At 38.2% G+C, this 12,768-nt stretch overlaps 1 protein-coding gene across 1 annotated transcript; it reads right to left on the reverse strand.

The window, feature by feature from the left end:
• Positions 1-7,279: 7,279 nt before the first annotated feature.
• Positions 7,280-12,118, reverse strand: srxn1 (sulfiredoxin 1 homolog (S. cerevisiae)). Its single transcript, XM_023275649.3, has 2 exons — positions 11,806-12,118; positions 7,280-10,252 (listed from the first exon to the last, which is right to left on the reverse strand). Exons 1-2 carry the CDS (start codon positions 12,043-12,045, stop codon positions 10,043-10,045), a joined length of 450 nt encoding a protein of 149 aa, XP_023131417.1. The 5' UTR covers positions 12,046-12,118; the 3' UTR covers positions 7,280-10,042.
• Positions 12,119-12,768: the final 650 nt, after the last annotated feature.

The following is a 12,768-nucleotide window of genomic DNA, read 5'->3' on the forward strand; positions in this document are numbered from 1 at the left end:
GAATGGCGAGGATTTATTTGCTCGCTGCCCTGAGTTCAGAAAAACAAATCGGTGGCAAATGGATGATTTAGTCCCTTCAAGTAAGCAGACGCGAGCCGGCAGCACATTCAGACATTTCAATGTTCCTCAGCTGCATCAACAGTCAGACATCAGACAATCAAACTGTCTGCTGAAGGAGCTCTGAGGTCTTAGAAAGGACACCAAACACAAGACCCTCCAGACCCAGAGGCTGTGAAGATTTCAGTTTGCAGAAATAAGGCAGTGTCCTCAGAGGATTTATTTAATCTGAATTAATTAAAAACATCATGAAGTATGAAAGATACACAAACTAATTTAATTTGCTGCAATATCTGATGATCCAGTAATAACACATTAAAGGTCAACAAATATGATTTATCATGAAGTCTTGTTGGGAATTTATTATGTATCTTTATGGGGCGTGCGCACAAGTATGTGAAGTAGAACACATGTGAACGTGTGTTTTTGTGTGCACATGTGTATGTGTGAGACTCTGCATGTTGACCTGGCACCAGACACAGAAGTCGAAGCTTTCTGAGAACAATGCTCTTATTTCATGGAACTGTGAAGAGCTCTATTGCTCATCTGGAAGCAACAGATCCGTTTTATTCACAGCGATGAGGCCAAACCATGTTGGGTTTTCCACCCACTGAGGTCCAAGTTGTTGAGCTCCACAAGTCCAGGAACAGCAGCTCTGTCTGACCCACAGAGAGGAAGGTTCTGTGTCTGCTGTTAGCTTTGCTCATCACTCGATGGTCAGTCCATTACTTTATCAGATTGGCTCAGAGTTTTGTACATGAATTCATGGTTCTCAGAGGATAACCCTACTGACTTTGGTTATCTCCTAACTTTTCATCTCGGGCTTGTATTAGGTTGACATTTTTGGTTTTTAGTGAAATGTCCTGACAATTCTTGGGTTGATCCTGCTGTAAAGTTTGCACTGAAAAACCAAAACAAAACTGCAATTTTGAAGACTTTTTTCCTTTTATTTCACAGATGTTTTCCACATTGTTGAACTTCACAAAAATATCAATAAAATGACTTGTATGTCTAATGTAAAATGACATTGAACACCTGTAACTGTGAGTAACATAACATTTCCATTATAATTTCACAAATATTTCCTTTTTATTTAATAGATGAAACTGTTAAAAATTAATACTGTAATATATTTTTTAAATCAAACACAGTTGGCGATGCTTGACAGAAAAATAAGTATTGGTTCTATGTGTGTGAAAGGATTTGTTTGTTAAATGAGAGATATCTTGTATAACTACTGAAATTTTCACAAAAAAACATGTCGAATCAATGTGTCAACATCAGTGTATAAAATCTATAATAAGTGGTAATCCGTCAAAATACCATTTCTAATATTATATAGAATATATCATCATATTTATCTGACTGTCTGTCTGATAGGTAATTAAGTGTTTTTACACATGCAAATATCTTTCATTAAATGTAGGGATGTCCAATAAAATCGGCCCACCGATATTATCAGCCCGATATTAGCATAAAAACGTGATATCGGTCAAGATCATTATCGATTTATTTGCCTACCATGAAAACCGATAAAATAATGCCTGGATTTCGCTGGCATTTAGCGGACTCCTAGAGGGAGGGAGAGTGTGAATATATATGGCATTTTTTTCCATAATTTAAGTTGAAGTAGTTTTCTTATTTTGCACAGACAATGTTTGCATTTGGAAAGCCTTGTTGCATTTGAGAATGCATCCAATGTGGCATCACAATAAAATTAGGCATACTTTAAATGTGATCAGTAAAATCATATAATCAGTTCTAAAACCGAGTGGCAACCAGTGAGGGGAGGCTAAAATTAAAATGTACCTTTTCTGCCCTGGAGGTCCCTAAATCAATGATATGCATCTATTAATTAAAAAGCAACTCAATACCGTATTTATAGCAGGAGGATGCAGAGTGTTGAACAATCAGTGAAGAAACCTCCTTGTATTACTTTGATTAAAATGGACATCATGTTGCTGAGCTTCATTTCTGTTGCATTAAATTTGGTAAAGCTGCAACTGAGAATCTTTAGAACAGATTTTCTAAAATCAAAGTTTACTGACTCATTGTTATAAGGGTCCAAGGACTGAAATAAAAATGTTGGTTGTTGCTTGAGTTTATCAGATCTCAGTGTGAACTGGCGATGCAGACAAGAGGACTTACTGTGTTTCTCTTATCCACAGAGTCAGTGGTCGTTCATTTTGGCCTCATAATTGTGGAGCTGTTCAGGGTTTAACTGATCCCTTGACTTTCTTGTAGAAAACCATCAAAGAATAAATCTGAATGTTGTGCGTGTATCCGCAGATACAGTTTTGGAGCTCCATTGTTGTCCAACAGCTATTAAAAACACATCAGTGAGTTCAACACTGCTGCACCGTGTGACATGTCCCTTTATTATAATCAGTGTGGGCTCTGTAGTCTATTTTGAGTTGATCCCACACACGCTGTCCTGCTGTGCTAAACACTCACTTTAACACTAAATCTGCAGCTGAAAATAGTCCCCAGAAAGGCAAAATTTAGTTCTGTTTGAGCAGTGTTAGGAAGACATTACAAAACCTGCCTACTTAAGCGCATTATTTAGCATTTTGGTATATGAGATTATGCAGTTGTGACCCATTTTTTTAACACAGAAATGTTCACTAGCAATGAATGGACTTGGGGCAATTGGGAATTGGGAAAGGGAGGTCTTCCATCAGCACTGAGGTTCAGTAATGGAGACAGAAAAATGGCTGGGATTTGGGTTGTGTGAAGTTGAAATCAACGAGGGAAGAGGTTTAAACACATATTTTAATCAACATTTTACCTCATACAGAAGCACATGGACAGATCTGTAACATGGCATCATGGTTTAGGCACCATCTAATAATATTTATTTGCTGAATGTATCCAGAAATTACAGAACATGATGGTGACAGCCGGAGCTGTCACTATCAAGTATTCAGATTCTCGTACTTAAGTAAGAATACTAATTTCACACTGTACAGTACTCTGTTAGAAGTAAAAGTAGTATGTTGCAAATATTAAGTAAAAGAATGTTAGTATAATTAGGAAAATGTACTCAAATCGGCTTCTTTACGAGGTGGAGTAACGGTTTTTCACAGGACTGCAACTAGTGAATGCATTTTACTGTATAAAAGAACATTTGTCACCAACCTGAAACGCATTGGCCAATCTCAAGGGAAAATCACTAGCACCAAAATTAGAATTGAAAACGAAATAGTGATTTCATTTTCATAAGCAGCTTTATTAACTGCGGTTTTATTTAATGAAGATTAATAGGTATTTTGTTTAACGAATGGTCAGAAACAACAAGAAAATGTATAGATCTCTGTCAAACATTGTAACCCCGTACTCTACTGTCCATGCTTATTAATACAGTTACATCTGACTGGCATCGGCTTTGACACTGTTTATGTAAAAAAAAAAAATTAAAGGGTCGGATCTTCACAGCTTGAGCTGTTTGTGTGAAGTTGGTGTGTGCACAGACTATTCTCAGTCCACTTAACTCTTATCAGTGCAGCACAGTGTGTATGTATTTTTCTTTATGGCAAAATACACCCATAACAATAAAGGCAGAGGAGGGAATGATGTCATTGTATAAATACTTTGAGTGAAAAGGACTAAGTGCTGAGAGTGATGGAGTGGTGGAGCCGGATCATCTGAATGGAGCTAACCTCTGATCTGGTCACAAAAGCTCATTCTGAGCCAGGAAAAACTCTGTAATGATTATTTCCATCATGAACTAATTTCCTGATGCTTTTTATCGGTGTGAGAAAAAGCATCAGAAGAGCATCAGGAGAAGCTGCAAGCATGAAATTTTTTTTTAGCATGAAAATGTGATATAAACAATCATTAAGCTTGTTGCCAAATAATTTTCTGGCAATTGAACTGTAACAAAATTATATTATAAGCTTCAAGGGTTCTTATGATAAAATCTCAATGTGTAAAGTAACTACTAACTATACCCGACTTTCCCCCAAACTGTAGTGCAGTACAAGTAGAAAAACAAATTAAGAAGTGCCTTAAATTTGTAGCACTTGAGGTAAAAGGTGAGTGAAAATTCCACCACTACATAGGACTACTTAATCACTGCTGTGTAGGTGCATCATGCACCTCAACGGCCAGCTCAGTGGATCAATCATTTTTTGTCTTGTCACATAGAAAACAGTGTTTTTTCTTTTCTGCTGAAGGTCTTTTATGAACTTGTATTCAACATACAAGAGAGTCAACAAAACATGTACTTTTTATGCTTTATATCTCTATTCACCAATCAGGCATAACATTATGACCACCTGCCAAATATTACGTTGGTCTCCTTCATGCAGCTAAAACTCCTCCGACCCAGTGGGGCATGGACTCAGGACCTCTGGGGATGTCCTGTGAAACTGGGATGGTGGCAGTGAATTCTGTGCCTAGATCAGGCTGATCCTGGCACATCCCACAGATGCTAAATAAGATTTGGATCAGGGGAGTGTGGAACCCGGGTGAACAGCTTAGCTCTGTCATGTTCCCCGGGCCACTCCTGAGCAGTTTTTGTGTTGTATTGGGGTGAACTGTCCTGCAGAGGGTGGAAACAAGGACTGCTGTTGCCATGGGGGGTCGGGGGGTTTCTTGACCTGCAATGTTTAGGTGGGTGGTACATGTCAAACATCCACAATAATGTCAGGACTCAAGGTTTCCCAGCAGAACGTTGCATTATAACAAGATGATCGATGTTATTCAGTTCGCCTGTCAGTGGTCAGAATGTTGTGGCTGATCGGTTTATAACAACTAATACAGCGGACATTTTGATCCATCACAGCAAGAAGAGCACAGGTGCATTAAAATTATTGATGGCTGAGAGCAAATATTGCAAGTACTGCTCCTTCTGGTAATACTGCATCATACTGGATATACAATAGATAACTGGTACATCTTGGATAGTCATATCGTGTATTTGCACTGTTTATACTGTTAATACTGCTAATACTAAAGCTATTCCACTTAGATTTTAACAATGCATTTTTACTGCTTCTTTTGCACTTCTTCTAGATGGTAAACTACATTTCCTTATTTTAATACTTAGCTGACAGTGAAATTGAACCTAATCTAAGTCAAAAAGACTGGCAGCACTCCCTCCCCGTGCCTCTCTTCAATCTTGGTTTCATTCCACATTTTCTTCCCTGGTTGCAGTAAATGCAACCTTCAGTACATGCTGGTAGAATCTGAATACCTCCTCAATCACTGGACAACCGAATTCACCAACATGTACTGATGATCAGACGGTGCCTAAACCATGATGCCATGCTACAGCTCTGTCCAAGTGTTTCTATATGAGGTAAAATATACATAAAGGCCATTTCCCCATCAATTTGGACTCTACCTCAACAAAACCTCAGCCCAAACCCCACTCTTCTGTTCAACACCTGACCATCTACCTTTAGTACTGCTGTAAGTACTATTCAAAAGGGACACAGACCTCCTAAATCCTACAAAAAGTCTAATACTCATTGTAGTATTAGTGCAATACTTCACATTTTTCCAGCCTGCCTTTGGCTCTCAGCCTCAATAACACTCATTTGTACTGAACTTGTAAATGTCTAATTTACTGATGTCACAGCAGACAAGTCGGGCGTCACGTCCTCACGTCCGACTGAAGGCAACACAGTGAAATTAAAGGACAAAGCTGGTGTGCTACATGATAATTAACCAGAGACAATTCCTTCTAATAAGTGAGGCCATCTTTTATAGCCGACGCTCTCTGCTTGGCAGGGCTCATCAGTGCAAGTGTCCCCCACGCTACAGCTTTGAAGCCTGTGCGAAATACAACCTACTGCTATTATACCACATGTATACTTTCACAAAGCTACGTAGAGAAGAAGGTTTATGCACAATGTGTCTCTGTGTTGAGGTCAGAGGGTGGACACGGCACTGCAAATCTGGCACAAATTACACGCCTGCAACCACCAGTATAGTCTGAGCGAATTCCGGATAGGAAGCTGTGAAAAGTCCTCGTCGAATCAAACACCTAAACCTAAACTCTTTCAAGAGGATTTGGCTGTAATGCCTTCTGAAGTGGAACAAATGGGTGAGCTGACTAACCAGAGATCACTTTTCAGTCTCAGTTTAAATGTAGACAAACTCTGCAGGAGAGTTAGAGTCACTTTTGTAGAGTTTCAGTAGTTGAATTATGCCACCGCATGAAGCACTTTCTGGACCAAGAATTAAACACTGCCACGCCAAAACATGTTAAAGCAGTCTTCTAAATTAGTTTGCACCTGAGACTTTAAGCAAGTGGCACATATGTCTCCTTAAAAATGCTCCACAGTTTTGTAAACAAAAACTTTATAGCTTGTGCTGTCACAATGTCACAATCACTGATTCAAAAACATATTGTCAGCTGGTTGATGCACAAAAAGGGAAATCTGTGACCACAGAGATGTTCTTGTAAAAAATGTAGAAGTCACTCTTTTTGCATTGTCAAAAGAAAATGAATGACATTTTTACTTTGTTTCTAACTGAATCCAGGGAATAGTTGGATTTCCCTCAATCATATTGTTGCTTCTTAACTATAATAGTTAAACTGGTCGTGTAAATCTCTGATGCTATTGTTACTTCTCTATTGGAAAGCACTTTGCGTCATAATGTGTTGTTCTAAATGTGCTACATAAATAATGGTAACTTGTCTGACTTGACTCTGACTAATGGTTATGTGCTGCTGATGTGGATAAAACTTTTTTTCTAATCAGAAAAGAACCAAAGCCTATTAATTAGATCCTCATTCTCTCTTCATTGTCCAATGTCACATCAAAAGCCATAAAACAGATAAAACTAGTTTGTTGACATGAAAAATCACTGAGTTGCTGACGATTGAACTGAAAGTCTACTCTCATCCTTACTCAGTGCCTTTCACTTGTCTTGTCTGCCAAGACCCTGTACTTATAATTATCAAAATCAACATAATATAATATCAAACTAAGTTTCTGTTTAGAGCCCAACAGCCTCCTGGGGATCCTCAAAATAGCACAAAAAGGGAAAAACTTTTTAAAAGTACTGTCAGCATCATTTTGACTTCTTGTCCTCATTTCAGTATGAGTCAGCTGTTTCATAATCCTCCATAATTCATAACATTGTTGCTTGTTACAGTAATTACAAAAAATAACCTCCTTAGATTGTGTTAAAATAAATGGGTATTTATTTTGTTAATGTCTTTTTTGTGCTGATACTGCAGAAGAGAAACTGTACAAAAGAGTGAAAATCAGGACAAAGAAATGAAATTTAATGAAAGGTTTGCAAACATGAAATTGACACTATGAGTCCATTTCTTTAAGTCATTACAGAGTAACAACAGCACATTGTAAAGAAAATAGTAAGAGCAGTGACATGGCTCTGATGCACTACTGTGCTCCCTTAATGTGTCACTGATAACGGTCACACAACTGTTCAATCAATAAGGCACACATTTACCTACACTAGAGATGCTTAAGTCACTAAACAAACCAAGACCAAGTCTGGAAAAACTAAATTCAGGAAAACATTTAAGCTTATAATATTTTGAGAATTTTTTTGTATATTCACCCTTAATAAAAACATATTATCTGGGCAGGCATTTTCAAGGTTTAATATCTCCTGAAAGTTTACTCCTACAGCCATGAAATTAAGTGAGAACATGGACAAAACTGTTTCCAGTTAAACAAAATGATTCAATAGTTCCAACAGAGGCCAAATTTAGAATTATTCGCCCTTGAAAATGGAAAAAGTGCAACATTTTTAAACAAGGGTCAAATTGGTACCCAAGAGAGTTCAAAGGTTATATATGTATGTATCAATATCTACAGCTAAAACAGTCTTTGGTCCGTATTCCAACAATTTTTTTTGCTATCAAAATGCCATGGACTAATTTGTAGGGCCACAAAAACTAGTGTGCATGGAATTTTATATATTGTCATTATATTTGCAAAGTTACAAGCTGCCTCCATGTTGTCTGAGATGGAGGAGCAACACCTCTATCACCACAAATGACACAGACTGACTGAGATGCAAACAAATGACATCCTTGACCACCTCTCACAAAACAATAAATAGACGAAAAAAAGGTAAAAATCCAATCCATTTGTAAAAATGGCCTCAACAGCTCCCCTTCTTAGCCCTCCAAATCCCCTTGATCTGCTCAAATCCTCGGAGATAAAGCGTGCAGAACCACCCATGGAAACCGCTCCCCGAAGCAACAGGTGCAATGTATTTTTTCATACCAGTATTGCGTGTCAAAACCCCTTTGAGGATATGGTTACTTCCAGACAGTGAGCGAGCTACAGGAAATCTTCTCACACGCGACGATTCAGAGGAGAAATTTAGAGTCCTTTAGGGGCGGTCGGTAAAAGCTGCCCTAGGTCTCCTTTCATTTCCTCGATGGCCACAAAGGGAGATCGTCAAGCAGCTCTGGGCTTGCATTGTGAGAGCGCTGATGTCGGAAAGGCCTCATCTTGATGTATAGATTACCTACATTATTCTGTAAACTACAGTTCCTTCCTCCAAGGCAGAGGCAAGGGAACTGCTGTCTGACTTGATTTAGTAAACAGGGCCAGGCTCAAGGTCAGCAACAACAACAAATAGGGCTTTATCTAATACATTTACTGAGGATAAATTGTGGTATTTACTGTCAGATGCATGCATTTGTGCTCTTAAATGCATTGGGGACTACAGGATAAAGAGGAAGCCAATATTCAAGTAATGTTTTACATTATTAGAAAAGATTTAACTGGATTACACTTGTTTAGGAGGGTTTTCATGTGAACTGATCAGTTTGTGGAAGTTAACAACGTGTGCTCAATTCCCCGTTTCTTTGTCAAACACAATCTGTAAGGTTACAGTCCTTTTCAGAGATGACAAGAGAGAGACTAATGACAGGCAGAGTCAGTAAGACTCAATAACATCCTGCATTTTGTCAGCCTGATGTTCTCATAGCACCTGACTTCTTTGACGAACCATCTGCTCTATAGGCTCTTACTTTTACCCCGTTGTCTTGTGCTGTCTGCAACACCTCAATTAAAGTTGACTGTGCATGGAACAAAGCGGCTGAGTATGACTAAAAAGCATGAGACTGTGTAACACCAGAACTGCTGAGAAGTTCGGGTAAAAAGAAAAAGAGAAATAATTATTACTGCGATTACTATTCTTATTGAAAAGACATGTCCCGCAGGACAAATTCATTTCCTCCTCATAGCGTGCTGCTGCAACATAAAGCAGGTCTGTGTCCTTTGAATTCTAAAATTAAAACTAGTTCCACAAAAAAAGACTGACTACAGGGACCTTCTGATATAATTTCAGACAAAAATAGCTTCCTGGGTTTTCAGTAGAAAAAAAATCAAAGGTGCACTTGAAGGAGAGCCACTGGTGTCTAGAACAGGCCTTTTTTCCAAGTGTCACAGTAGGAAAGGCACATGTGTAAACAGTAAAACTAAAAGATGCTGAATTCCATTTATCTGCTTCAGTCTCACACTCGTGTTAATATGCATGCTGGTTTAATGTCATGACTCACTGGGACTCTTAAACAGTGGACAGAGTTTGTTAGTGTGTTTGTAAGTGTTTTTCATACTTTGACAAATCAAGATATCTGCAGTGAAAATGCTTTAACATCTGAAAACATCTTTGCCGTAGGATCACTAAATAACAATACATATATATATATTCACCACTTTATCATCAGAAAGTGTTAACTGTCAGAAAACATTCATTTAAGCTACTTTTTATCTGCAATTACAGCTGGGATTTGAAAGTTAAAGCTATGACATGACAGATATGCATCTCGTAAAAATGTACAACTAACAAAAACACAATTACGCACTTATTTTTAAGCCATCTCTAATGATAAATGATGTCTTTATCAAAAGAGTTACATTTCCCCCTGCTGGTAAATCCTTTACTGTGCAGTCACCAGCTGTAACACAAGAGTCACATCTGTTCGTGTGATCCACCAGAGTCAAGTCTCTAAAACAAAAAAACCCTCCAAGCTGCTGCAGCTTCACCGCAGATCAGGCGTAGAAGACCCCAAATAAGTGCTGAGGTCTGTGATGTTTGATCTGATGATCTTGGCTGGGATAGTTGGCATATTCAACCTCTGATACGCAGCAAACCTGTGACAGCCTCCGAACGAGTAGAAGTAATTTCCCCCCTCTCTTCCTTTGATCCAGAGCACATCAATTGGAGGAACAACGCTGATGTCTGCTGTCTCCTGGAGGGAAAGACAAACTGTCAATTAAAGTATACAACAGCTGTGGAGCAGAAATTATGCAAGTATTGCAAACAAAAATGTCTTGAAGTGAGAAGGAGGTAAAACACATGTTCATAAACCACTGTACTGGCTCTTAATTGCTTTAAACTGTCATATTGCAAAACATTAATGATACACTACAATGTAATGATTAGAGTGAAACTGGTGTATATGTGAGAAGCAAAACATGACAACAAGCATTCTTTAGTTAGAACATCAAAATCATTACGATCATTATGGGCAAAAAAACAGTTTGCAGAATTCATTATAACTATTCAGGCTGTGGAGCAGCAAAATTAGAATTTTAAGAATTGAAGTCTTTGCCATAGTACATCCAGAGATCAACTAGTTAACCAATTAGATCCTAAGCTAATACTGATCACCTAAATAAACACCCCAAAACTGTAAAAACGACTAAACTGTAAGGCCAAAATGAACAACCTTGGGCTCTATGAATAAATGACAGTTGTGATAATTTTAAAAATGTAATATATTAGATTGTCTACATCACCAGGCCAGACTGACATCTACAACCCCCACCAGCAAAAACTGACCTAATGAAATTAAATCTGACAGTGAATAACAATGGCCTCATAAACGTGTCAATGACACTGGTGTTATTGAACCTGTTTTAAAAATTCTCAGCAGCAAATCGACCAAATCTGATCCACATCCATTTTAATAACAGCAGTGGAAGACTTATTCAGATCCTCTTAAGTAAAAGTAACAATACCAGACTGTAAAAACACTGTAAATGTCAGCATTACAAATCATATTTAAAGAAAAGTATGTAAGTAAAACTGGGAAAAGTGGTTAAGTTGGAGCTAACTTAAACGCTTTGTACAGGACTGCAACTAATGGCTAACTAATTGCATAATTGTTTGGTTTTGGCTTTTTACTCTCACTGTCAGTCACACAAATTAAATTAAGGAAAACACATTTATTGTTTTATTTTAAGCTGCTGTGTTGAGATAAGTTAACAGAGAACTATGGACATCATTTTCGTATCAGCAACACAGACAGCAGATTTACTATTAATATTAGTAGTCACTTATTTGGGACTTTATGGGTGAACTTCTCACCAACACCTGCATCTTTTCTCCTGGACTGATTACTATTAAATTCAGTTTATGAAAACAATTATTTTCAGTGCACACCTTTATACATTATTAGGGCTGTGAATCAGTTGAATGACTAATTTGAAGGCACACAGTGAGAACCACTGGTCTAGCTGCTGCACTCACTGTGATATTAATGTGGAACATTAGCTACGCACAGAGAGCCTTGAGCACAATGTCTCACATTTTATATTCATTTTACTCTGAAATAACCTGAAAATTGTGCAATTATCAGGTTAAAATCTTAGGATTGCTGGACTGTGAACCAGTGCTTCAAAATCCTAACAAGGCCTCTGAGAACACGTAACAGAGGTTTTATTGAGAAGAGTTTTTGCTCCTCTACCTTCTTCTGTATATCACACAATAATAATACAAACACATTAACAGTCGTTTTACCTTTATTGTGTCCATCAGACTCTGGACTTTCTGTTCATCCAGCACCGGGGGAAACGGTCTGATGATGACTTGCATTGGGACGTTATGAACCTCCTCCACGGTGTCCGAGTGAATCGACCTGTTGTCGCTGGTGTTTTGACCGTCCGCCGCACCACATTTACTGGACATTATCGATATGTTTCTACTGGACAAAAACACCACATTAAATCGAGTTTTAGCGCCCTGCCACAGTCGAAACATTTACCATTCGAGGGTAGCTCTGAGTGAGTACTTCCTGGAGTTTCTTTGCGAGATGCGAGACATGGTTTTGATTGGTTATCCTCACCGTCAATCACACATGCGCAGTGCTCCGTTAGGTCTGTGGAACTGTTGAAACGCCCACGTATTTTATTAAAAAAAAAAAAAAAAAAAAAACTTTATATGTTTGGTTCGTCAGTAATTACATGTTTATACTGGCGTTTGGTGTCGTGTTAAGAAGTGATATATCACATCTTGTTTTAAACTCTGCTGTGAATTAGCCAGCCATCTCGCTATTGGCTCTTACAATTAATTAGCTAGCCAGCGAATTACCTAGCTAGCCAATTAGCCACTCAATGGAGTTGCAAATTCCAGCGTCGTCAAATTTTAAGTTGACATGGCGAACTTGTCGGCAAAAGAGCAACACTATCACTTATTTGGATTCGTGTTTCTGGCCACTTGATGAATGTGAGTCAAATATTCACTATTTTCGATCTCTCTACTTTCTTGAGAGGGATATGGCGTTTTAGCGGCTTAATACTTTGCTGTGTGTACAAGCTAGTAGCTAACTTGCTAGCTTGTACACTTACACGCTAGCAGCTTGGCGGTGACCAGATTGTGGATAGTATATTGGGTTTTTCAGAGATTTTTGGATATAAAGAGTTGCCTACTTCTGCTGAAAGATCTATGACAACAGTTAAAGTGAACTAAAACAGTCAATTTGAG

Source organism: Amphiprion ocellaris, chromosome 8 (genome assembly GCF_022539595.1).
Source record: "Amphiprion ocellaris isolate individual 3 ecotype Okinawa chromosome 8, ASM2253959v1, whole genome shotgun sequence".
In the NCBI taxonomy this organism is placed as follows: domain Eukaryota; kingdom Metazoa; phylum Chordata; class Actinopteri; family Pomacentridae; genus Amphiprion; species Amphiprion ocellaris.

What these genes read in the sequence shown, in the direction of transcription:
- srxn1 (XM_023275649.3), bottom strand. Translation starts at nt 12,045, where the DNA reads ATGTTTCGACTGTGGCAGGGCGCTAAAACTCGATTTAATGTGGTGTTT. An exon ending in GTCTGATGGACACAATAAAG is followed by an intron (nt 10,253 to 11,805) that starts GTAAAACGACTG and finishes CTTTCCCTCCAG; the next exon opens with GAGACAGCAGACATCAGCGT.